Below are 27025 nucleotides of genomic sequence, written 5' to 3'. Positions count from 1 at the left end.
CATGGCGACATTACAGCAACTTTCGGGAGCTTTCTTTCCCGCTCAATTAACAAGCTCCATTTTACATTAGCCTTCTCGGTGCACGCGTTTGGCAATGCGGTGTAGTGGGACCGAGTCGACAGGTACGCGGCCAAAAGTAGACCCTTCATTGATCAGTTCATGGGCCAGACTTTTGAAACCTTCGCCACTAACTACTGGAAATGTTCTGAATTCTTGACAGCAAAAATCTACACACTTGTCTGTGATGGCCTGCTTAGCGCAAAAAGGGACGGTCTTTGGGACAAATGATAATATAGAATATAGATGGTTGACGATCATTACTTTGCCAGTACAGCTTTTTAAATAAATATTCAGCGTTGGGGTGCCAGTCTTTTTGCTATCGCATGCAAGCAATAAGCCACATTGTCACTCATCGAAGCCAAGGCAAGTTTCTGCATCATTTTCAACAATCAATTTGAAGGTTTTCCACACCTCACTCTTACCGGTGTGTGTTTTCCTTTTCAGTTCCCGTGTCTTTCGTTTATCCTTCACTTCTTGCTGCTCCTTATCAGATAAAAATCATGCGGACTTGCGGAAGATTGAGAGGCAGTGTTCACGACTCGTGCACAGAGCATGCTTTGGCCAGCGGCTCGTGTTTAGTAGTTATATCAATGGACTTTTTCCCGAGCATCGACTTCCTTGTTTACTTCGTGACATTGACAAGATGCAAAAAGTGACTTAACAAGGGCTCCTTTTCGCATCTGCTCAGACACTTTCCTCACTCAGACAGATTTTCCAAGCGTGGTTCTAAACATTACCTCGTTTTCGCGTTTTTTAACTCTATTCGTTAGTTTTCAGTTGTGTTTCGGAAATTTAAATATAAATCAGATAATTCAATGATCACTTTCTCTTCGTGAGAGTTTTAATTTAATTGCAGTAATAAAAAGTTAGTGTAGAAATAGCTGTGATAAACTAGGCTAAAATTCGTTATCGGTATTTATAAAAAATAAGATTGGAGTATGCGATGAATTATAATGATTGTCTAAAACAAATACCTCATTTTACGCGAAATCACTAGTAAAATAAGCCGCAAAAATTTTGCAATAGTGAAGTATAGGAAGAATATTTTTTCGGGGGTCAAAGGTTCGGGGAAAGGTCAATTACAGCTTCTTCTCTGTTTTATTTAAGTCATTTCTTTTATTACAAGTATTCCTTATTTTAGTATCCACAGACAGTTTTAGTGTATATTTTTTATAAACATATATTTATTTATAAAAAAAAAACGACCCAACCCGAACGTAATGATTGACATTTCAGGCCCGACCCGCATCGAACGTAATTATTGACATTTCAGGCCCTACCCGACACGAATTTTGAGTCGGGTCAGGTCGGGCAAGACTTTGTTTCGTACGACGAATTGATCAACGTTAATTAAAATTGTCTGGCTTCATCATCCCATATTCTAGGAGTCGAATTTTTGATATAAAGGTCACAAAACAATAAAATTAATGATGAATGGTATATAAAATAAAAATGCATTTTTTAATTTTAATAATGAAAATAGCACATTCCTTTTTAAAATGGCGTTGAGGTCTGTAATTAATATTATTGTCATAATGCAGAAGATCGATTGATGACGCCTCCACGATATTTCATCAGAACTTGACAGATTAACAAATTTCAATTTGTTCCACTGCAATAAAATATATAAAATGTCAGCAGATTTTGGCAAATTGAAGTAAAATATATATATATTGTTGTGGTATAAATATCAACTATATAAAAATAGTTTAATATATGAAAAAAGCTATAAAAATCTGAATTTATGAAAAATGTTGTATGTTTTCATTATCAAATTCCATTAAGTTGAACTGGGAGAATGGATCTGCAATGGATTCTGCCAACTTCGGACTCGACAAATACCACAAGAAAGAAATAAGAAGCATAATCAAAGGGATTTCAGCACCTTTCAATAAATTACACTAAAAAAAAACGAATCCAGAACATGTTCTATTGATACTTTGTGATATCACGTATATTCGCGGAACAATTATTCCATTCCGAGAACCTTGCATCGAGAAATAAATGATCGTGTAAGTGCTTTTTATTATATTCTATATAAATAAAAAAAAGAATAATAATATAAATAAATATATCAAAATAAAAATATATAAATAAATGTAAACACACGACACAGCTTAGTAATAATTCAACATTGAATTTTTTAAATACAATCTCATTCATGTATTTTGATCAACAAGGCTCTGAACAAACATGATATCTAACGATATACAAAAAAAACTACCTTTATTTGGAAGGACCAGGCATTACCTACATAATTTATTAAAACCCGTGTGTCTTTGGGGTATGGAATTTGAACTAGAGATGTGTAACCTGCGATGCTAACATAGTTAAGTCCAACTCTTTAAACGCTTGATATATTAATATCTGATTTTTTTTCAGTATCGATCCACATTCTTTATGTTCAGGGATCTCTCTCCCAATTATTCTGAACAATATTCACCAGGTCGGGTACAGAGTTGTAACCTCATGTTCTGCTCCGAATGAATGGCAAGCTTGGACGATGCTTAAAATGAAGTCGTAATCGGCAAATTTCGATTAAAAGATATACCTGGAATAAAAAATAGCTTTGAAATTTGTTTATGACGGTTTGCGTTTGTTGATTCTGATGTATGTGCAGGAGAAGATCGTGAAAAGGCAGCAGCTGTTGTTTTGTGGAAACATTGGGCGCACTGAATTGCTTACATCTAAATTAGACGCGGGACCATGTTGGGGGCAGGCCGGCTATTGGCAACCTGTGCTGGTTCCACTGGTTAATTTCTATACTTCACAGTCACAGCCTTGAGAGCACAGAGTGAACACGACTTTAATTTATTTTCAATAATTTAACCTTGAATTAGCGAAGGGCCTATGGAAGTGTGGGGCACACAGTTTATAGTGGCATTAGACCGGTTCGGACTTGGAAATTGAGAGTTACATTGTTCACAACAGGCCATAATATGAACGACATACATCACGTGACCTTACATTAGAGCAGTGTTTCCCAAATATTTTTTTGCCGCGGACCCCTGTTCATGAATGTATTTTGTGACGGACCTCCATGCTATGCTGTATCAATTTCTGCGCTTAAACAACGAAAAATGTTTTATTTACAACACAATAAAACAAACGACATTAATGTGATGGATGAGTTTGCTTTCCACTGCACAATTTTTTCTTTCTTTGATAGTTTTTCTTTTCTTTTTCTGGGATAAAACAGGTTTGACTCCAGATTCAGAAACATTCGTCCTTTTACTCCGTTCCAAAAGTCTATCCATAGGCTCTGAACTAAATATATTAATTAGACTACAATTTAGGCAAACTTAGAACTCACTCAGCGACTCAGAGCGGGGCTGGTGGTGTGGGGAGGGGGCAGAGAAACTTTTATAAATCTACATCTTTCACATCTCCGGAGACGAAAGAAATCTGAATCAATACATACTAACGTCAAATACTGTGGCCGGCAATTCGACCAGATTTCGATCTATTTGCCCATGATATTCGGACTGCCGGTACTAATCGAACTTATGGAACTGAATTAATTCTGTCCATAACTTCTTCATATAATTCAACGATTATAGTCTCACATAATTAACTCAGCCTCGTTTCATCCCTCTTCTTTACGGCTACATTTAACGGGCCGACGATGTAGCTCCGCGACGGAAGTCTACTGCGCATACGCTAAACGCAACGATCTTATAACAACTTCTTCGCTCTCAATGTTAAAGTAACAATTGCGATTGCGTGAACTGACTAGGAGTCCGCGGACCCCAATTTGGGAAACCCTGCATTAGCATATAATCTGATGATTAGACAATGGATTTTTGTGCTATACAGACGATTCATTATATCGAATTGAAAATAGTCGATATTGCGTGAACAAATAACTTTCGATCGATTCGTACTTTGTTCTCATTGACGAATCGATTGCTTCAACCGCCGCCTACACTATTTACCCGTTCTGTTGTGTCTTTAAAAGTTCGTTTTATTTAAAAAAACACGTTGAAAATGCGCGGATGAAAAGTGAATATTGAAATGAATGAAATTTTTTGAAATGTAAATAACAAATATTAGACCGGCAAGATCAAATTGTGCCTCCTCAAAATATTGTCCCCCCCCCCCTCCCCATGCGGATCGCGCCCCATCGTTTGAGAACTGGGATAGAGAGTAATATCTCTCCTATACGCAAAACCACTCCACTTCATCTTTACCAGGGTTTTCCGTATGCCGCCGTCATGCGTTCATTCAGCCTAAACCCAGAGATAATTTGTCAAACGGGGGTTCGTGACGTCATCATCACATATTATAGAGGTCGAATTTTCAATATGAAGGTAACAATGCAACTGAAAAAATTATAAATTGTTCAAAATAAAAATGCATTTATACATGCAATTATAAAAAGAGGGTTTTTAAAATTTTTATTTATCTGTTGTTATGCATTACTTGACATTTGATTCAGTCGATTTTAACCTGTCAATAATTTATGATCGATTGATGACGCCTTTACACGATATTAAACCATTGTGCTTCTAGTAATAACTTTTTGATTTGTGTATGAATTTCAACAATACGGAGCATGTTGTAAAATAATAATGTTAAAATCTACTAACTTTTTTGCTATACAGAATATAATAATAAACCTTGAGCAGTTCTATAATTTGCAGATATGTAAAGTGTGTTTGCTCATTGATTAGGAATTGAGGAATATATATAGCAAGTATCAGGCAACTTGTCAGAAAAAAAATTCAATTTGCGTCACTGCAGTGAAAGATATAAAATGTCCACTTTGAGCAGATTTGGGCAAATTGAGGTAAAAAAATATTGTTGTGGTATAAATATCAACTATGTAAAAATAGTTTTCACGTGCGCTACAAGAATCTGAACTTGTGAAAAAGGTTTAATTCATGAACAAGAATGATAAATACAATTTCGCCAAACGATTCAATCGTACTCTTATTGTAAAATAACAGAGCAATATATTTAAATTTGTGCAAGCTAAGATCAGCTGACCAATATAGTAATCACAATGCCGGAAATTGTTAAGATTATTATATGACGAGCCCATGGATTACGAAATACAGCAAAATGTTAGTTATGATTTAGTTTTTGTAGGATTTGTTTGTGAGGTTGCTGTTTCTCAACCTACCAATTAATTATTCTGGCAATATTAGTCACCTCACTTACCGATCTCATATCCAGCAATATCGGCTCCCTCCACCGGTTTCGTGAAGTATGTGTTATAGCTCGAGGAATTGGGTCGAACGGTTGGACAGGCACCTGGTGTCCCTCCGATACCGTACCGACTCCACAAAATCAACCAGAACTTGAGTTTAACAATGACTGCCATCGTATTGGTTACCCCTCCCTACCTTGAATAGATTTTTTGGTTGCCACTGGTAGTATATAATATACATTCTGGATGGCTTTGCTATTTCGATGAGACTGTATAATTTTAATTAATAATGTGTCTGCTTGTTTGTATTTATATGAAAGTTCATTCAAATTAACATATGCATTATCTTTGTCACAAATACCAAATGTTCTGCAAACCTGGTTTAGAAATGACTCAGTGTTTTTCAACCCGAGTCAGCGATCTCGAAGGAGTCCGCGGAGTGTTGAATGAGACCTCTACGAGCAATACCGTTTTAAAAACTTCCTGCAGTATTATAGTTTATGTATGTCACTAACCTTATTATAGTCGCCGTCCACTTTAACATTTAAAAATTATTTACCAAAATACCGAAGTTGCTAATAACGCGTGCGATTGCATTTTTCTAAAATGGCCGACTATTTTCGTCAGTGGGACATATTATTTAGACTAAGAATCATTTACGTCGGTGTTTAGTCTCCCTAAATCACAAATTTCCCTCAACATAAGTGTGTAATGTCTTGTGTCACGATGATAATCTCTCTCTTGTACTATCACAAATTGTGAATTATGTGAAAGTTATTATACATTCATTGGCGGCGAGATGCTTAAATAGCAGAATTTTTCAAAGTATAATAATGCGAGATCGCTGACTCGGGTTGGGAAAAACTGAGTTATCCTATTAGCAAAATGTGTATGTCATTTCTGATCCAGGTTTGTCGAACTTTTGATTTTTGCGAGATATCTGATGCATATGTTAATTTGAATGAACTTTCATATAAATACAAACAAGCAGACACATTATTAATTACAATTATACATTCTCATCGAAATAGCAAAGCCATCCATAATGTATTTTGTATACTACGGTACCAGTGGCGACTAAAAAACCCATTCAAGATAGGGCGGGGTAACCAATACGATGGCAGTCATCATTAAACTCAAGTTCTGGTTGATTTTGTGGTACGGTATCGAAGACACACCAGGTGCCTGTCCAACCGTTTGACCCAATTCCTCGAGCTATGACACATACTTCACGAAACCGGTGGAAGTAGCCGATATTGCTGGATATGAGATCGGTAAGTAAGGTGGCAGATATTGCCAGAATAATTAATTGGTAGGTTAAGAAACAGCAACCTCACGGACAAATCCTACAAGAAAAAACTAAATCATAACTCACATTTTGAACGCCAGAATAGAATAACACATTCCGTAACAAGTTTAGCCTAACATTTATAATATCGTTATATTATCTCTTATCGAAATAAACTCTATAATATTTATGTGCTTCGTTTTTTGCAAAATACTAACCAAACTTGGTAATTATAATGGGAACATCGTTACAGGCATCAAATTAGGTATGGCAACTTTGGTCGACAAAAAAAATTGTCAAATTTGTCAAAAATGAAACTGTTTGACAAAGATGCGCCACGAGACTTTTTCAATTCATATAAGTTTATGATCAAGAAGGTGACAGAAAGATCGTTCACGCATTTGACATTTCACCTCAAATTTTGCTGTATTTCGTAATCCACGGGCTCGTCATATAATAATCCTAACAATTTCCGGCATTATGGTTACTATATTGGTCATTTGATCTTAGCGTGCACAAATTTAAATATATTTCTCTGTTATTTTACAAGAAGAGTACGATTGAATCGTTTTTCAAAATTGAATTCATCATTCTTGTTGGGGTAATTTGTGAGAAAATCGTCTTCTCCCGCAACTAATGAACCGATGGCTTTGAGTTTCTTAGGTTGTGATATTTCCCCTTTATTATGAGTTTTTTAGCCATCCTAAGTTTGTAATACTTTATTCGGCTTTCAGAAATATTTCTTTTAGATGATTTCGAGGTGTTGTTCTTGTTGGTATTTTTCTTCTTATTGGTTTGAATAAATCCCCCTTCCATTTCCTACTGAACCAATCGCTAAAGATTGTATTTTTTGCTAGAAGGCTATTGCGGTTATTTATTTAAAAAAATTCTGTGGGCTCTATGGGATTCGTTTGATGACGTCATCAAAAATTGCGCACCTCGTGGAGGTTCCGGGTTCGCGTCAGTCGCTATACCGGAAGTCTACTGTAACAGATTGCATAGTCCGTTCTACTTTAGTTTAATCTTCGTGTTCCTATATTTGAACAACGCACTGTTGTTTAATTCAACAATGGTAAAAAGATTTAAACATATTTGAAAATATCTATATCATGCCAGGTCAAAAATCTTAAAAGATTCCTTGATAATGAAATAGGGTAAAATAATGGTTACCTTCTTAAGTGAGTTTTATAATATTCTGACATCAAAGACTGCTTTTCATCGAGTTATGCTGTGATAAGATGATGAAGTCGGGTACAGTTTCATTTTTAAATGCAATTATTCCTCATTTGAAGCAAAAGTGAAACAAATGCACGTCCAGTGCAAAAATTATCAAAATTTTCTTTACAATCATCTGGTCATTAAAATTGTTATGTGCCCATTTAACGCCCGTTAGTTTCAAAATGAGACTCTTCCAGCAGCTTTGATGCCTGTAATGGGTTTAAAATTTCAGATTTACCATCAATAAAAATGTGCTTTTCAATTTTCATATATAATTTACACAGGTATATATGGTGATTGTCACATGGAAATATTTTGCCAGCATTTCAGATATTCGTTCGTTTGTCAGGGGGAAAAATAAATTCGAAATAGTTACGCGAAAGGATATAATCCATAATTGAGCAAGCATTTAAAGTATATATATGGTGATTATGTGTGTTTTTTGATAGGGAAAATATTTCATCTGTTGAAATTCATAACTAAGTATCAAAGTAAATCGACTGTATTAAAAAGCGACCGTTTATTAAGCCCCTACTCCTATTCTGAAGAATTATATTCCATAGGAATCGTAATGCTGAGACTACGTTATCACGTGTCAACTTAACTTTCATTAGCAGCTTGAAATTTAATATTTTATTTTTTCATTTTGTAGCAATAGATAATATTTTCCGCACAACTACAATATTTTCTAGTATGTTTAAATACTTTATAATTGTTACCTTAGCCTTGCTATCGTTTCTTGCAAATATTTCGACGGGAGCCTTTAAAAATCCAGGCAAGTAAATATATCCTAAATTTTATTTAAAGTGAATAAAGGGACTTTACATAAACACAAAATTATTTATAATGAAACTAAGTTACCTTATGCACATATGATGGCTATTGCTGCAAGATTAAAATAATACTTTTCAAAATACGCCATTAAAAATGATGAATTTTGACATTTAGGCACAATAAAAATATATTGAAACCGTTTAGACAAATTTAAATTACTATTTTCCCCTCATATATTTTTCTCCATTGGTAAATATCATATTCTTAAAAATTATTTATATAGTTTCTATGTAAAAGGTTAGTTTATGTTGTTTATATGGCGTATATATACGTATGTGGCTTTATTTTCAGATTGTTTCGACATAATGTTCGCATGTTTGGATGGAAAACAGTGCCTTTACCATAAGATGGTATTCTGTGATAAGAAACAGGACTGCATGCAAGTTTATTCTGATTGTTCTTAGGAATAGAATTAACAGACTTTACCCATACGTACATGTAATAAATAATTTATTTTCAGTTTTCAGTAATAATATTTGACAAGGCCAGTTTCATTACTATTTTGAATTTTAATATTGTTAAGAAGCCAGGCATGGATATGCTTTTCAATTTTTTTTATCTTATGACCATTCATATTATATGCTGCTTCATTTTAATAATTTCTCACAATGCTTCATTTTCATGCTTTACGAAAATGTCTACGTGTGATTTAGTAAAACTTAATAAACTATGCAATGCATAAATGTCTGTTTCATTTTCTCACAATGTTGCATCTGAAGTCTTTTTATCTGACAATATACAGTGACGGGAGTGACGAACGTGACAACATAAAACAGCGCATTGGAAATGAAATATTTTGCGATGGCTTGGACATTGCATCATTTGATAAAAAGTGTATATTACCCGAATACTATATGTGCGATGGATTGGATCATTGTTCTGAAGGTAATATCATCAAATGTATGAAGATGTACAAATAATATTTTTTTATAAAAGCAGCTAAAGGCTGACAGATACATTCAGTTCTCTTCTCAAAACTTGTTTGAGCAACTTAGCTTTGATCCAAACTGTTTGATGACAGCCAGTTTTACTTGTATAGACCAGGGGTCACCAACCCGTTGCCCGCGGGAACAAAGTCGCCCATGAAGACCGCATGAGTCACCCGTAGGTTTTTCCCGAAATAAGCTCAATAACGGCGCTTATTAGTAAGCTACGTAAATTAATTTTTATCATGCGATTCTTGTATAAATCACGCTTATACCTGACACTATATTAACTATTGCAACTATCAACCTGATTTGAATTTGAACTCAGTAATGTGACGGGCCATTCAATACTCTCCAGTTTATGACATCACACTGATGTCACCTTCCACGAACCCACGTTTTTTCTTGTCCGTTGATTTGTGGAGCAGCAATAATACAATAATTGATCTCAAAGAAATACGGCAGAAAATCGAAAAAAGATCTACCATTTTCACGATAATTGTGAAGTGGATTTCCTTTTACTCCCGTGAAAACAGCCTGTGTATGTCTCACTTGCGGGGCGATTATAGCGACTACTAAGCGGAGAGATATTTCACATCTTGTCACTCTATCCATTGGTCAGTGCAGTACGGGCAGAAAAACCTCGCTTTTTAAATCAAACAGCTATCCTATTTTACGAGACCAGTGTTTAGTTTAACCTATCTTTGTGGATCAACATTTCTGACATGAACTTCACCAGGAACTAAACACAGAATACGCCACACTGATGAAAATCTGAAAGACTTACTCAGAGTTACAGTGCCAAGTTACATGACCGAGTACAACACTCTGGTGGAGAGCATTAGACCACATTTTTTTTTAATTTTGGTTCGCTCCTAGTTGAAAATAGAATATTCATGATTTGTTGATTAAATGTGTTTGTAAATGTAACATTTGACAGTACAACTGTTAATTTTAATATATCTTAGGCTTGTGCAGGGTGTTTGTAAAAAAGCACGTACTTGTGGACCTGTGGTTTCCGAGGATATTATTGTAGTGATAACAATAAAATCAATTTAAATAACACTTAGTATGAAAATGGAAGTGCCATAGATAGTAATTTATTTGCTACGTTGTGATAAACGTTAGATTTCCTGAAGAATCTTATGGTTTATCAGGGTTTTTACTTGACTAAATACCAGTGATTATCAATAATCGAAGCCTAATCGAGCAAATTGACGTTTTGGAAGTGTGCATTGAACTGAAAGCCTTCAGCTTAATCGGTACCCAGAAAGTAGCCCTTGGCTTCGAAAAGGTTGGCGACCCCTGGTATAGACGTATCCTTAATTAATATTACACAAAGTATTAACTTTTACCCAGTGTTATTATTGTGTTATTTTTTAATGATATTTTGGTTATAATTACCTATTTATTCAAATATTTGTTAAACTGATTTGCTATATAACCAAAGTAATTTTTTTTTTCGATTATCAGCCATATAAGGAAATATTATAAACAATGACCTCAAACGAAAAATTGTTATTTCAAAAAATAAATAAACAGGAGTAAATAAATGAAGCACTCAGTTTTATCGAACTGTATTAGGATATACTTTTTTTAATGCAGGAGTGGATGAGTGTTTATGTTCTTCTCACAACTCAAAGCAGGAAAAAAGTAAGCTAAAATAAATTAATAATTTTCCTTGTTTGACTACCAGACAACACTGTCTCAAAAACTCAAATTGTATGCTTGCCAGTGCCCCTATATTACCTGAAAATTGAATTTGTGACATGCAGATCCATGCGATTGCGAACATATATATATAATATACAAGAGAATAATTAAAAATATAAAAGATTGCACTACTGCAAAAGTGAGATATAGCTTGGCCTAAACATGACAGCCACTAACTTGAGGCGAATCAATCAATTGAATGGTTCGTTTCGATTTAAAATAAATTTTATCTATCAAGGTTTTTTGGATGACAAGTGCTTTCGTTGTCTGGGTCACCCAACTGTAATTTCCCTCGGTAGACTATGCGATGGTACAATAGACTGTCCAGATCTTTCTGACGAATGCTTGTGCAGCAAAAGAGAAAAACCAAGTGTTTGCAGCAAAATTATCTGGGGTTAGTATATTCAAGTGTGTATATAGTCCCGTAATAAAAAAAAATTCTATTTTAGTTGTATTTTAATTGTTTTCCATACTCATCTTATTTGATCCTATCTTGCTGGCAGACTTGGGACATCATATTCGGATTGTAACACTAACATAGGGCTAACTGTCACAACCATTTAAAAGCTTTAAATACAAACGTTCATTTCTAAAGAAGATGTTGAATATGGTTCATGGTTTTATGCAAAATTGATGAACACAGGATTATGTTTTCTTTTTTTAATCGGTATCAACAAACAACTCAGACAAATTTAGGGAAATGTAGCAGATTTTGCTTTAGAACTAGCTGTTTTATCTTCTATGTTACTTTGTTTATTTTTAGTTCCTCTTGTGGTTTTTGTGATGTATTTTACTAATCCTGTTTCATTTTAAATATCCCGTAGAACGAAGTTTTATCCAGTTTTTTTTTTATATAGTAATCCGTATTTCAAATTCATATTGTCACGATGAAATTTGTTTGTATAGAAAGTCAAAATGTTGCTAAACTGTATTCCGTTCTTTTTAATAGTTGTTCATGTTATACTTTAGAAAATGGACTTTATAATTTTAATTCTATTTACACAGGATATCTGTTAAATATCTTCAATATTTTAAACAGATAAAGAAAGTGAATTAGAGCAGAAATTTTTATGTGCATCATACAACAATTCCATTGAAATTTCTTCAACGAACATTTGTGATGGAAAGTAAGCGAACTCAATGTAATATAGATTAGGCCGAGAAATTTTTTTTGTTGTTGTTTTTTTTTTTCAAAATACATATACATGGAATTGAACAAGTATCTACATATAAGTTGAACAAGTACCATACATTTGATTTGAGGTAGAAATCCTGAATATTAAACTGGGGCCTGCTTTCGTGATTTTGCAAATAAAATCTACGCCAGATTTCTCATTAAAACCCAACACCGTCGGATAGCATATACTCAGTATTATTTAGCCTAGTCCAACTCTAAAAGGTATTAATGGTGTTTTACAGTTAATGTTCTGTAGTAGAGTCGTATATTTCACGAAAATGAGACTCCATCCCTGACGCAAACTGCGAATCGTATAAATACCATCAATTTCAAAATCGCCAGTCATATGTGCGAAATTGTTTACGCGATTCAGACAGGAAATGAATAACATTAACTCCTTTATAATGACATATTATTGGTTTAGCATGTATTTTAAGTCATTCATATCATCCCTGGCGCTGTGATGTTTTGATAAATAAGATTTCGACTGCACCATACTTAGCAGAGGTATCGCGCGCATTAGAATGTTTACGTCTTTCTACGCGCATTTCCGTCGGAAAAAGTAACATTTATTGCATTGAGGTGGGCTTGTGCACTAATAATTAATTAGAGGTGTGACGTCATCAAAATTTTCAATTGAAGCCTTGAACTTAAAAATTCTGTAAATACAGTCGTTAGTTTTAGAGTAAACATTCGTGCTTTAATAGTGGTTTTAGAGTTGTTCTGTTGAAAAATAACTCAAGAAAACGTTGAAATAAAAATTGATTAATTAGGAATAATTATTAACCCTCCACTGGACACAAAATCTCGCAAATTCAATAGAAATTTTGGAATTTTTAGGGACTGAAGGTTGACAAAAAAATAACCAATGTAAAATGGCACCAGACCAACCGGCTTAGTAGGGTTTTAATACTATAATTTCAGTTTCAAATATCTGCTCAATGATTTTTATACATCTATATTTCATTTTCCTCTATCTCTTGGAAGCTATGTAAATTTGTTATAACATATATAGAAAAATATGCGTTATAATTATGTAACACAAGTTAAAATTAAATATGTGAGGAATTAAAGATAAAAATTTATTTTTTTGATAAAATATTTCATTGATAAAAATTTCCATTTTTACAGCCATAGTTTATAGTTGGTTTATTTAAATTGTCATATTTGATCGCTTGAAGCTTATAATTTATTTATTTATTTTAAATTTTTTATTTATATAGGTTTGACTGTAAAGATAAAATTGACGAAAATAACTGTCCAGAAGTCAAATGTAATAATATAGGTAAGTTCAACCTGAATAAACATTTGTGTTTATAAAATATATCCAACAATCATCTGATGGAATCTGAATTTTTCAATCCTTCTCTTAACCAAACTTTATCCATAACTATGTCCACAATTACATGTCATAAATATTTCTGATGTAGTTTTTGTTTTAATAGTATGATTACTGATAATTCTTAATTTTGTGTAATCATGTATAACGTGCAAAATATACTGAAATGTCGTGTAAAATGCTGATTCGAAATTGAATTTGAAACACAAATAAAATAAATCGGTATTTCATCTTAGCGTATACTGTAGTTTCCCGATACTTGATGTGAGGTTTGTTCACGTTATGTTTTAAGAAAGACAAATGACCCGTAGAATAGTCTTCATGCACACACTAAAAGTTCGTTGTAATGTTTGAACTAGCCTTGGCGCACGATTGTGAATTCCTTAAAACGACGATCGTAATGAAATGATTTATTTAGGAAAGTTGACTGAAAAATGCAACTACAAATGTCAAAATGAACGGACACAAGGTGAGCTGTTACCTAGGGCAAGTTGTTTCATTGAAATTGTTTACATTGCGTGTTTTCTTTCAGACGTTTATGCAACAAAATGTGACGAGAAAATCGAATGTTCAAGTGATATGTACTGGGAAGAATGCCATTGTGAATCTGAATCTGAAATTTGGGGGATGCCTAAATGCCCACTTATGATGGACGGGTATAGGTAAAATTGAACTATATTTGTAGAAGCTGCATTAAGGAAAAGTTTACAATCAATCAGGCAGACCACTTATTTTAGTTGGATCTGTCGTGATAGCGCGCCAGCAACATAGAAAGTTTGTGATATCGTTGTTTTTTGCAATGTAGCTATGCCAGCATTGTCAGTTACTGCAACGAGTTCTCGTAGGTCTTGTCTGCTACCTTTTTCTTTCTGTTAGCTTTATCGATACATTGAGACCAGACTGGAGCCGGGAACCACCGTGTGTTAGGATATGAACCATATTCTTTCTTCTTTATCGTAGACATCTACCAACTATTCAGTATCAGAATGCATTAGGTGGCATATCGTAGATTATCTGGACGCGGATTGATACGAGATTTTCAGTTCCTGCAAAGAATATTTTTAAAAGGATTCAAAGTTTAGAACAGAGCTATTTCGAAATACTGGCGTTTCTAAATCAAAACAACATTTGTCATCATAACTAACAACATTTACCCCTATTCGGTTTTTCACTCACATTCCAAACCATCCATTGCAAAATTAAATTCGCCGGCGCGTTTGATAGCTCTAAGCAACACGCTTATCAAACACAATTGAATCTTCGCATTTTTATTATTTTGAAACATCAAAGATTGCACAATGTTTTTTTTACACTTATGTCGATTTATCATGTGATACTGGGTCAAAGGTAAGAAGAGTTTTTTTTTTTTTGTACAAAGTCCCCGTCAACGCACAAACAAAATTTGGATAGATAATTTTTGTTCAAATATATATGTAATATTGGTATAATTTTGTTCAATGAAAATCTCAGATTTTTCAATTGCGAGTCTTACAATCCTGTTCCCGCCAACGCCGTTTGCGATGGAGTAAAAGATTGTAATAATGGCGAAGAAGAAGAAGATTGTGCAAACAGGTAACAGTAGTTCATTTAATGTTATTAATATGAAGCCTACGTGATATATGATAACATATCTTCTCCGACGATATTGTATCACATTTTTTTGCAGTTGTCTCACAAAAGTGATAATTTTTTTTCTTGCTAATAATGGACGCGAACTGTATCTATGGATCATTTTTTTATTATGTTGTTGTTGTTTGTATTTTTCTTTTCTTGTGAAAAATTTATTTTCTTTTTAATCATTGAACCAATTGTTTTGAAATTTCCACCGGTGAAAGATTGTTGTTGTCGTCTCCTATTTTTCTTTCAGATTTTTGCATTTTTTTTTTCGCGTTGAGAAGAATAACATAAATCTAAAATTAGTTCTCAATACAAAGACTACAAAATCTACAATAAAATATAATCAATTGGCGTTAAATACTTAACGTAACTTAAAAAATAAAAGTAGTCTGACCGCTGTGACGCCCAACAAAATAAATAATCGTTCGTTAGCCATTAATTATATTATTCAACCTATCTTAATTTCATACATGGTGTAACAGTAACCGAGTATTTTATCTAAATATTTCTAAAATTTTCTATTAATCACCAATTGTTTTAAGATTTTACTGCGCCAACCCATCACCAATACATATAGACGAGAGAAAAGTTTGCGATGGACTAAAAGTATTATATATATATATTTGATAGATATTAGGAAAATTTTATTACCAATATTTAAATACTATTTTTGCAATTGTTTTTGCTAAGGATTGTAACGATTTCAGCGATGAACTTGGCTGCAGCGATGAAACACATTTTTATTGTCAAGATAATGGAGAAAAATTATTTATAAATCCAAAGCAGGTATTTGACGCATCTTGGCATATAGATATATATATCGATCGGCCTGATTGATACTAATGTGTAGATTTAGTTTCTGGATTAAAATTGATTCCAGAAAAAATAACATAAGCATAAGTCATATGACGACAAACATCTAAACCCCAGTTTTCCAGCTTGTGTGCCGCGACCAGGGCTGGGCATTTCGAATCGAATAGTAAATTATTTGAATCGGTTCAGACGAAAATTTCGAATCGCCGCCATCCTTTTTTGTCCGCCAACGATTTGAGTAAATCTCACATATTTGTTATAGAAGTCGTATTATTAAAATGCAATTCTGATATACGACTCAAATATGTTTCTCATTGTGTGTGAACACTCAGGGAACTGTCTAAGTAATAGATTCTTTAAGTTTTCAGTAATTTATGTGCCCGGAGGTTTCATTACAATGAAAATCACATAAAATTACATTACTTACAACAATTCGAGATTTGATTCGAGAAAATATTCGATTTGGTTTATTCACAAATGTCCAGTTTTAGTCGAGACACCTCAATGCGTTGCTTGTAGGAAGTTTGTGTATCGCAAACTGGACATAGAAAAATACATGACGCTAGCTGTTCGCATTTCAATAATTTTTTTTCTGACTTATCGGCTTGAAATTAAAATTACTGAATTTACATGTTCGTACATAAACATGAGAACAATCGACTCACATAGTGGAACTAAATTCACCAAATGCTGCTCATTGAAAACAAAGTTGCCTCACATTTACCTTATTCCATATTGTAATATGCATCTCGTTGTTATGCATCATTTAAATGCTCAAATCGGATAGGCGAAAACAGCAAAACCCTGTGCAGTTATGATTAGCATGCTTGTCCACCTCTCCTTCTTTTTTTATTTGTGACTATTGAACTGACAATACTATGATGCTAGCCATTGTAAGATATAGTATACCTGCCATAACACACACATCAATATTCTACTTTGTCAGAGCGATGTAATACAGTTTGTACTTAATTAGGGGCCAGTGCTGGGGTCCTACTGATTGAATTTGACAACTTTTCAACCCTAACATCATGCCAGTCTATAAGTGTCGTAGAATTAACGGGTGTATCTTCTTAATCTTGCATTCAGCCAAATATTAAAATGCTGTTTTTAACCAATCAAGCTCATTGAAATTGGAAGTTGTGATTTTTCTTAACAAGTCTGTTTCTTAAAATCCTTAAAATCAAAAAAATATAACGTGCCCGATATAATTTGCATTTTAAGTCACCTACATCAAAAGTTCACCGATCACAGATAACCCAGAAAGTATCAAAACATAATTCACATACAGTATGAAATTTTAATTCCTGATTATAAATTTTTTTTTAATTTAATGAAATTAAATAATATTAATAATAAAATTAACTACTTTAATTTAATAATTACTTAATAATTTTTAACTAATTATGCATAATAGATATGTGACGGGACTGAAGACTGCGGAAGTGGAAAAGATGAATGTTTCGAAAAATGCATCACTAGCGTTTTTGCTGATGTACACTCGATGATAAAAAGTGACAGTTTGGTTGCTGCTACGTGGATTATGGGTGAAACATATTTTCACGTTCTGGATTTTCATTATTATAATAATTAGAACGGCTAAAATTCTTGTCAGTAATTTATTTACAAAATGTTCGATTTATCAGTGCTATCTATGATTCGTAGGGTTCATATATTTATTTGAATCTTTTTCACATGACTGAGGCCCGATTTATTCCAAATGCCCAAGTTGGCCGAGTATAAGTAAGTAACTCTCTAACAATGAATTCTCTACTTACATCGTATTTTATTGCGTGTAACGCAATGTTCTGAATGTTTATTTAAATATTATCTTCAACAAATTCTAAACATTCTTCTTTGCCTTGACATTCTTTTTGTTCTATTCGCGAGAATCTTCAGTGTTTATATGATGACGACGATTGTTGTGTTTTGATACCAGTTAATTGCATCTTTGGTGCTGAAAATATTGAATACATTTGTTCTTTTTACTTTTTAAGCTATCGTCGCTATATTTGGGAATCTCATTTTGATGGGAATCTTTTTCCGACTATTTTGCCTACAAAATCGGAAATTTAAGTCACTGAAGAAGAACGCAAAGCAAAATAGATTATTTCTGTGTAATCTTGCAATAGCAGATTTTTTTGTCGGGGTATGCATTTGTATTATTCAAATTGTAACTGTTGGGAATTTCCCGGTAGACAATACAAAACTTATTTAATTTTCGGTGCACTAGTAGAATTATATTAGGCTCAAATCAGTATTATGCCAGATAAACAGCATTATGGTATGCAGCAAGCCATTTCTCTCTAGCTAACCATCGTAATAATATCAAGAAACATGCAACTTGAAAAAAGAGTGCCATCCTCCTGCCCCTTCATTTCTCATTTTACAGTCGGAAATGCCGCAATTAAATATAAAAAATTAATTTTTTTACTGTTTTCATTTGATTAATGTGGATTCGATTAAAAGAAGGGACAGGCAATAAATATGTCATTTCGTTAAACATTTTCCTGTTTATGAATTGTTTTTCCACTTAGTTTTGCCTTCAAATGAGTAGATATTCCATTGTAACATTATACTCATAGATCTACACTTATGCCATCTGCTTACGAGCCGCATCGACTAGAGGAGAATATTGCCAAGTTGATAAAGAATGGAGAAGTGGAACGACATGCTCTATCCTTGGAGTGATGTTTGTGATTGGATCAGAGACCTCGGTGTTTACTCTTGTATTAATAAATGGATTTCGTCTCCACTCACTTTTGAGGTATTTTAAAATGTTCACTTTTCTCGCTCGAATATTGTTATGAAACTTCATATAATCGTTTATTCAAATTATAGACCGTTCGCTGAAATCCCCATGAAATGGGTTGTGTGTCTAATAGCAATATCTTGGATTATTCCAACTGTTATTGCTGTATTTCCGTTATTACCTTTCGTTGAGGATTATTTCGTCGACAGCATCTGGTAAGATTGCTTCTAATATACCCATAACATCATGTCTAAAATAATAAGCTATAATAATACGACCTTTTGGTATCAATTGCTTGTGTATTTTTACTTATCTATGATTATATCTATTTGAAAAAAATAATAGGAATTGCAAAAAGCTACGACATAAAACCGGAATTAGTGCAAGTTTAAAAAAAATTGAAGCATGTTCGTTATTGTTATGATATTTATAATTTTATATATATATATTTTTATTTTTTTTATTTTCGTTTTTGATTATAATTTTTCTTGTGTTATTATAGTGGTGTAGGCAAGGCAAAAATAAGGATGGTTTATGTGGTAAATTGTGATAGATTGTTAAAAATATTCACTGATAATTGGTGAAATTATCTCGTGAAAATCTATAAATTTGGAGATTCTTGTTTTACTAATTTTTATAACTTTGTTTTATAACATTATAACGTCACGGAACGTACCTTTCGGTAAAGAAATACGATATTTGATATGACTTGATTTTTGTTTCATTACTAAATTTAACATTAAATCTAAAATAATATTATTTTTTCAGGGTCAGCAACAATCCATTTGCCGCCACAATCAAGAAACACGAGTTGGTAGAAATCAATGAATGGCTTCTTACCGCAGCAAAGTACTCAAATGACCCAACGTTAGTGTATTTACTGCTCACACATTGCTGAAAATAACTACAAAGTATAAATCTCAATAAATATGTCTGTTTATTTTTAGAGAATCTCTTCCAACTGATTCGTGGTCGACACTCGAAAAGTCATTTATTAGAATTATCCCAGAATTTGAGATTAAACAGAAGTTTGGATATTACTCGACTCATAGCATTTGTCTTCCAACCTTACTTCCGGATCGAAATAATGACACTGCATGGGCATATGCTATGCTGATAATCATATTGAATTTCCTATTTTTCTTCTTTATTTTGGTTGCCAATATAATCCTTTACAGGTAAAATTTGTATTTTATTGAATTCAAAAGTCTTGCTGCACATTGTAACACAAATTTATTCCTGTAACGTTTTGTCTGGACTAAGTTCTTGTTCACTCCCTTGCTCAGATAATCACTATTTCAAATATGGTTACTATGATAGTTTGTCTGTCTGTTTAAAAAAGTATGATCTATAGGCCAGACAAAACCTTATTGAAATACATCTGTATTAGTGTGCAGCAAGACTGTTGAATTAAATAGAATAGTCATCTTATTTCTCGCTGCAGCATACTTGCGTTGTACACATACGTATCCACTTGCGAAAGAGCGAATAGATCAAGGAAAGGTAGTTAGTTTTTCGTAACTCCAACTGATAGTTGCATACTCCATTTTTTGCTATGTCGAAACTGAATGACACGAAGAAAGTTGTTTTGTTTTTACGTATTTTACTCATAGCTCATTTAGGATTTATTTGGACAGGGTTCCTCTAGCAATAAATAATTGCAACCAACTCTAGACGAATATTTATGTTTATATACAAAGTGATTAAGTGTTTAAGCATCGCCAACTGCATGTATATTGTTTGTGACATACACAAATGTTTTTGTGACAACAACTTAAACTCGATTTAATGAAACAGTCTTAGCTGTTTGTTAGAAAGAAAGTCGCACGTAATGTGAGTTCTCTTTCCGTTGATACTAACCATGTCAAATGTGGTTTGTAATAACATTGAAAGCTCAATAACTCATTTTTTGCATAAAAGGACATCTACGAAAAAGAATAAAGTTATCAGTGACAAAGAACGCAAAAAAAGAGTCAGAAGTTTGCAGCGAAAAGTCACTGTTATTGTGGTGACTGACTTCTTATGCTGGATGCCCGTCTGCGTAATGGGATTTTTGCAAATCATAGGTAAGAAATATTGACAAAAAAATGAATAAAACTCGATTTGAAATTTATAGTAAAAAATAATACTAACTTCAACCCAATAATTTATATTTTAGGTATTGACATTCCAACGGACGCTTACCTTCCAATTGGCTTGATAATTCTTCCAATCAATAGCGCGTTGAATCCTATACTTTACTCCCCATATCCTGAATACATTATAAAATATATTCTAGATATTTTCAAGAAAATATTTAAAAAGAAATGAATAAGTTTCTTGTTTAATGTAAAAAATACTTGTGCTATGCCATTATGCCACGAGTTTGTCTCGTTTAATAATCTATGTCTGGTAAATTTAAATTTTTTTTTTATCTCCATGATTCAGTGAATAAATATTTCATATTTTTTGACAACGAAAATGGGTACAATAATTTTGGTAGTTTTGCATGGGCAACCATAGCACACTCATGGCTACTCTTCTTCTATCAGATTTTTTTCGATATCTTACGTATAGAGTTGCTTCATTTTTGTTTTCTTTTAAAAGTGTTCAATTACAGATATTTATTTTAAATAAAGATTGACATTTTTAGAAGAATAATGTTTTTTTTAGATAGTTGTTCGCTCATTCTATTTTCTAAATGTATCATAATAATCATAATCATTATTGTCGTTTCTTTACAGCGATGTTTTAAATTGCGTATTGCCGTTGCATGCGGGCATTATAAGATAATAGCGTAATTATGTTTGCCATTTCTTGTTTTAATCTTTTGGTATAAAAATATTTTAAAAGAACCTACAATTTATAACAAATTCGTTTCCAAAATTTTAAATTTTATGAGATAGAATCTCTGCAAAATTTTTAATAACCTGGTGCTTTTTTTCTAATATTTTATGATATATATTGATATATAAAAGGAGTTTTCCTCAACTTTGTGATTAATAACTTACGAAGATGGTAATACAGTTCATGATGCTATTGATGTAGACCTTTTATTTATTTTTTTGCAATCTTCCACTGTTTGCCTTAAGTTCAGATGATTTAAAAAATTGCGTCGTCACAAAGAAACTCAACTATTCAGCAGTCATTTTGTCATAAAATTAAGAAGGGTGAAAGTAACAATAAAAACATTGACTCCTTCGGTTCTTTATCAACTACTAAAATCCCGGGCAGCAACAATTACACGAGGTTGAGGCGGCCTAATCGATTTAACGACAAAGGACGCTACGTGACTTTCACTGCTGTCTTTGTCACCTCACTAATGTGGATTCCATGCTGTAAAATTCGATTCGAAGTTCGATCTTGCGGTGAATATTTGCCGATGACTAACTAATAAAATTCAAGTATTTCATTGCTACTTGAAAAAAAGTTTTTCTCAACATAATGCGTAATTTTTGACGTTGTAATACTTTTCATTACGATAGAATTACTTCCTTGCCAATAAAGCCATATACTTTATATACAGTGTAAGGCACAATAACTCACCCATGTATTGATCTCACTCTCACGTTTTGAAATGGAGATAACAATAATAATTGTTCTTCAATCCACAAAATTAATGGACTATTCATTGTATTTTGGCATATTGTTCTGGAATATTTAATGATTTTATTCAAACATTCTAACATTATAATGACTTGTCTTGTCTCGAGATATGAAATTAGGCCTGATTACATGTCCATCAAAACCAGTACAGCAAACCAGTTCGGTCAAAGTGGTCTCGGAGACTACTTATTGGCCTCGATTACATGTCCAAACCAACAAGCTGAAAACAGTTTTGGAGTTGCCGGATTAAATCAAATATGTCATGATTTGCAAACACTGCATATATTTTATTTTCAATAAATTCAATACAAATGTTATTTAAAGTATCAAAATTAAATGCACGTTCTTGATTTAAGTTCTTTGAAGTTATTTGCAGAATATGATGAGGGGTTGTTTTCCCGTTGAAATTTGCCCACAATCTAAGAACAAAACGACAAATTTATTGGGGGCATAAAAGATAGACGATTTAGATCATTTTGGACGACCATCCAGCGTTCAACGCTGCAGACTACTGACACCTTACGCCAAACGATCCATTCGAGAATCACAGTAGGCCTACAGTTACCAGTAGTTTACTGGCAACCAAATCAAAACAATTACATTTTATCAACCAAACACTTGTGTCAAGTGGGCTCATCATATGTAAACAGAAGCACTTTCATTATTTAATATCGCCTTACTACTGCGACGTTACCGACACTGAAGCTTTGTATTTATGCTGGTACCGGTACCGTATGTACAGTAAGGGTACCGGTACCAGCTAGGATGCGGTATGGTGCAATTCCAAAAGAATTCTGGATGCATACTGAAGTCGTACTGCGCTCAAATTATACCAATAAATCTTTAGACGCCAAGATTTGATTCTCTGTTTCAAAACAACAACCTATCATGCCAATATGCCGCACCGGGATCCCGCCAGTACCGGCATTTCAAATTTGTGTTCAACAGCGACACAATAGATGCGGAAGATGTTTAAATTAAACTTGCCCTAACTAGATGAATTTTTATTGATTTACAAAAGCAACTCACTTACCAGAGATGAAAAAGAAAACAACTTCCGTAGGAGGTCTGATGTTCTGGACCGATAGCACGGATTTGAAACGCAGGCGAACCACTGAAGCGTGAATATGTGGTCTGCTAGACCGGTTCCAGCGGACTACTTGATTCGATGGATTATTGAGAGTTAGTGGCTAGAGTCATAAAATTACCGTCATTGAAAAATATTTCAATTTTTGAAATAAATTTAAAAATTTTTATTGTACAGTCTAATTAGATTATAATAGTATACACAAAGTTATGAAAACAAATAGTAATGTGCGACTTATAAATCGATAAGTATTTATTTTATAAATTCATTTTTGAGTAATATGAAATTGCAGGTATATTTAAGATTTCCACACATAACAGCGGAATGCGCAAATGAGCGTCAATTATTACACGCACTAGTGTACTTATGACTCCATGATTCTGCGTATTCAATTATCATATGGCATAAGATATTGAAGCGAACTAACTTCTTTCTAACAAGAAAAAGACTTCCATTTATGTTGATGTTTAATCCATAACAAAGCAATGTTAACGACAAGCGAACAGAAAACAGAATGACAAGTTATCGTAAGAAAAGCACGTAAGTAATCATGCGTGACAAAAACATAAACAAAACAATTGTGACTCATAACGGCTATTATTAGTTAAGTGGTTCGCCACACTACCCCCCCAGACGGAATGAGTTATAAAAACCTAGTGGGTTTACGAGTTTTTCTACCAAATTTGGTTCTGTAATCATAACCGGTTGTAGGTTCGGATGAACGATCGTCTGTAGAACGCTGATTGTTCGTTGTTGTTTTAGGGATTGGAGGACGTCCTCTTGGTTTAGGAATGGATACAGAAACAGGATGGTCGAGATCAAGATGAGCTGGCTTTAACCTGTCAACAGAAATAGTTTCGCTTCGGTTTCCAATCTGTACTTTGAAAGTTTTATTCCCATGTTGCAAAACTTCGAATGGTCCTTCATAAGGTCTTTGTAAAGGAGATCGGTGTGCGTCACGACGAATAAACACGAACTTGGCTTGATTGAGTGCGGCTGGCATTCTTGCTCTGAAAGGACCATGGTGCGACGTAGGAATTGGAGCCAATGATCCTACTCTTTCTCTGAGAAGCCGAAGATTTGTGGTCGGGCAGCTATTGTCTTTAGAGTCTGATATGAAATCACCGGGGACAGTGAGGGGAGCGCCATAAACAAGCTCAGCTGACGATGCCGTAAGATCTTCTTTCGGAGCTGTGCGGATTCCCAATAAAACCCATGGAAGCACGTCCAACCAGTTTGAATCATTGAGTCGTGCCTTAATGGCAGATTTCATTGTTCGATGAAAACGTTCTACCAAACCATTTGCCTGTGGGTGGTAGGCTGTAGTGTGATGAATTTTTGTTCCCAATAATTCGGCAATAGCAGACCAAAGGCCTGAAATGAACTGTGATCCTCGGTCAGAAGAAATGTGAAGTGGAACACCAAAACGGGCAACCCAATTTGACAGGAAAGCTCGGGCACAAGACATAGTTGATATGTCTTTGAGGGGAATGGCTTCTGGCCACCTTGTGAAACGATCTACTATTGTAAGAAGGTAATTGTATCCTTGTGATGGTGGTAAGGGACCAACTAAGTCAATGTTGATATGGTCGAAACGTTTGTCTGGCATTTTGAAATCTTCTAAAGGGGCCCGTATATGACGATTTATTTTAGACTTTTGGCATTCCAGGCATGTTTTGGCCCATTGTCCAATTTGTTTGGAAAGACCATGCCACACAAATTTTTGTGAGATCAGTTTGCGAGTGGTACGTATGCCTGGATGCGAGAGCCCGTGAACCGCATCAAAAATTTTTCTGCGCCAGCTGGCAGGCACTATAGGTCGTGGTCTACCCGTAGATACGTCACACAGCAATGTAAATTTGCCGTTGCAAAAAGGGACATCTTCGACACGAAGGCCGGTGATAGCAGTGCGGTAAGCCTGTGTATCCTTGTCGTTTAGTTGATCTGTGGCCATAATTTCATAATCGATGCCGTCATTGATGTCGTTGATGACCGCGCGCGACAGGGCGTCGGCGACAGTATTATCCTTACCGGAAATATGTTGTATATCTGTTGTGTATTCAGATATGAAATTGAGGTGACGCTGTTGTCGCGCTGACCATGGCTCAGAGACTTTTGCCATAGCAAAAGTGAGGGGTTTGTGATCTGTAAAAACCGTGAAGGGTCGTGCTTCGAGAAAATAACGAAAATGTCGTATTCCTAAGTAAACGGCCAAAAGTTCCTTGTCGAATGCACTGTATTTCGTCTCGGGTTTGCGTAGCTGTCTACTATAAAATGCAATTGGCTTCCAAGATCCATTTAACTTTTGCTCGAGAACACCTCCTAAGGCAACGTCCGAAGCGTCGACTGTGAGGGCAGTTGGTGCGTTTGGTTGTGGATGTGTAAGCATAACTGCATTTGCCAGTACTTTCTTAGTTTTTTCAAATGCACATATCATACTGTCAGTCCATTCGGGCAAAACCTTCGACTTCTTGGGCAGGCCGGAAAGTGCTGCGAATAGTGGTTGCATTATTTGGGCAGCTTTGGGCAAAAACCGATGATAGAAATTAACCATGCCAAGAAACTCTTGAAGGCCTTTTACAGATGAAGGGCGAGGGAAATTAGTTATCGCCTTCACTTTATTGGGGAGAGGAAAAGCACCCTCTTTTGTAACAGTATGTCCCAGGAAGTCTAATTCGCTTAAACCGAATTTACATTTGGCAGGATTGATAACCATACCGTGACTTTTTAGCCTTTGGAAAAGATTTCGCAAGTCCTTTTTGTGTTGATCTTTAGACGTACTGGCGATAAGGATGTCGTCAAGATAGACAAATACGAAAGGCAAACCTCGACAGATGGTATCCATTAAACGCTGGAATACCTGGGCGGCGTTTTTAAGCCCAAACGGCATGCGGAGAAATTCAAATAGGCCAAACGGTGTGATAATGGCAGTTTTGGGGATATCTTGTTCATGAATAGGTATTTGATGATAACCGCGAACAAGATCCACTTTAGAGAAAATTGTCCTTCCCGCAAGACGGGCCGTAAAATCTTGTATGTTTGGGACTGGGTAGCGGTCAGGCACGGTCATATCATTGAGACGTCTGTAGTCTCCACATGGGCGCCACCCGCCGTCCTGTTTAGGTACGATGTGAAGCGCAGACGCCCAGGGGCTATTTGAGGGTCGGATGATTCCGAGTTCAATCATGTTATCAAACTCTGCCTTTGCCGCGGCTAGCTTATCGGGGTGCAATCTTCGAGCCTTTGCGTGCACCGGGGGGCCTTCTGTAACAATATGATGCTTTACCCCGTGTGCAGTGGTCGGGTTGCTGAATGTGGGGCGCGTTAAATCAGGAAATTCGTTCAGAATTTTGGCAAAATCGTTTTCGGCTACGTAGTGAAGGCAAGGCGGGGTGCCAGTAATCGTTCTGGTTGGAATACAAGCGTATGTGCTTGCCTCGATAAGTCGTTTGCCCCTGATGTCA

The 27025-nt window shown here is 34.6% G+C and overlaps 2 protein-coding genes across 2 annotated transcripts; both read left to right on the top strand.

Moving 5' to 3' along the window:
- Window positions 1-11353: 11353 nt before the first annotated feature.
- Window positions 11354-17731, top strand: LOC120326558 (uncharacterized). The gene is made up of 8 exons (XM_078111954.1): window positions 11354-11393; window positions 12231-12318; window positions 13592-13653; window positions 14126-14369; window positions 15178-15279; window positions 15867-15930; window positions 16015-16110; window positions 17555-17731. The coding sequence occupies exons 1-8, from the start codon at window positions 11354-11356 to the stop codon at window positions 17729-17731; spliced, it is 873 nt and encodes a 290-aa protein (XP_077968080.1).
- Window positions 17732-18982: 1251 nt separating this feature from the next.
- Window positions 18983-21623, top strand: LOC120326557 (uncharacterized). The gene is made up of 5 exons (XM_039392877.2): window positions 18983-19104; window positions 19658-19756; window positions 19837-20067; window positions 20810-20955; window positions 21613-21623. The coding sequence occupies exons 1-5, from the start codon at window positions 18998-19000 to the stop codon at window positions 21621-21623; spliced, it is 594 nt and encodes a 197-aa protein (XP_039248811.2). The 5' UTR covers window positions 18983-18997.
- Window positions 21624-27025: the final 5402 nt, after the last annotated feature.

This window comes from Styela clava, chromosome 4 (assembly GCF_964204865.1).
Source record: "Styela clava chromosome 4, kaStyClav1.hap1.2, whole genome shotgun sequence".
Taxonomy (NCBI): Eukaryota; Metazoa; Chordata; class Ascidiacea; order Stolidobranchia; family Styelidae; genus Styela; species Styela clava.
This window is presented reverse-complemented; position numbering and strand designations above follow the sequence as displayed.

Bases quoted from the DNA above. Each gene is read 5' to 3' on its own strand.
- LOC120326558 (XM_078111954.1), top strand. From the start codon at position 11,354: ATGACAGCCACTAACTTGAGGCGAATCAATCAATTGAATG. The intron at 12,319-13,591 runs GTAAGCGAACTC...TTATTTATATAG, and splicing joins ACGAACATTTGTGATGGAAA to GTTTGACTGTAAAGATAAAA. The intron at 15,931-16,014 runs GTATTATATATA...GTTTTTGCTAAG, and splicing joins AAGTTTGCGATGGACTAAAA to GATTGTAACGATTTCAGCGA.
- LOC120326557 (XM_039392877.2), top strand. From the start codon at position 18,998: ATGAAATGGGTTGTGTGTCTAATAGCAATATCTTGGATTATTCCAACT. The intron at 19,105-19,657 runs GTAAGATTGCTT...TTATTTTTTCAG, and splicing joins TATTTCGTCGACAGCATCTG to GGTCAGCAACAATCCATTTG. The intron at 19,757-19,836 runs GTTAGTGTATTT...GTTTATTTTTAG, and splicing joins AAGTACTCAAATGACCCAAC to AGAATCTCTTCCAACTGATT.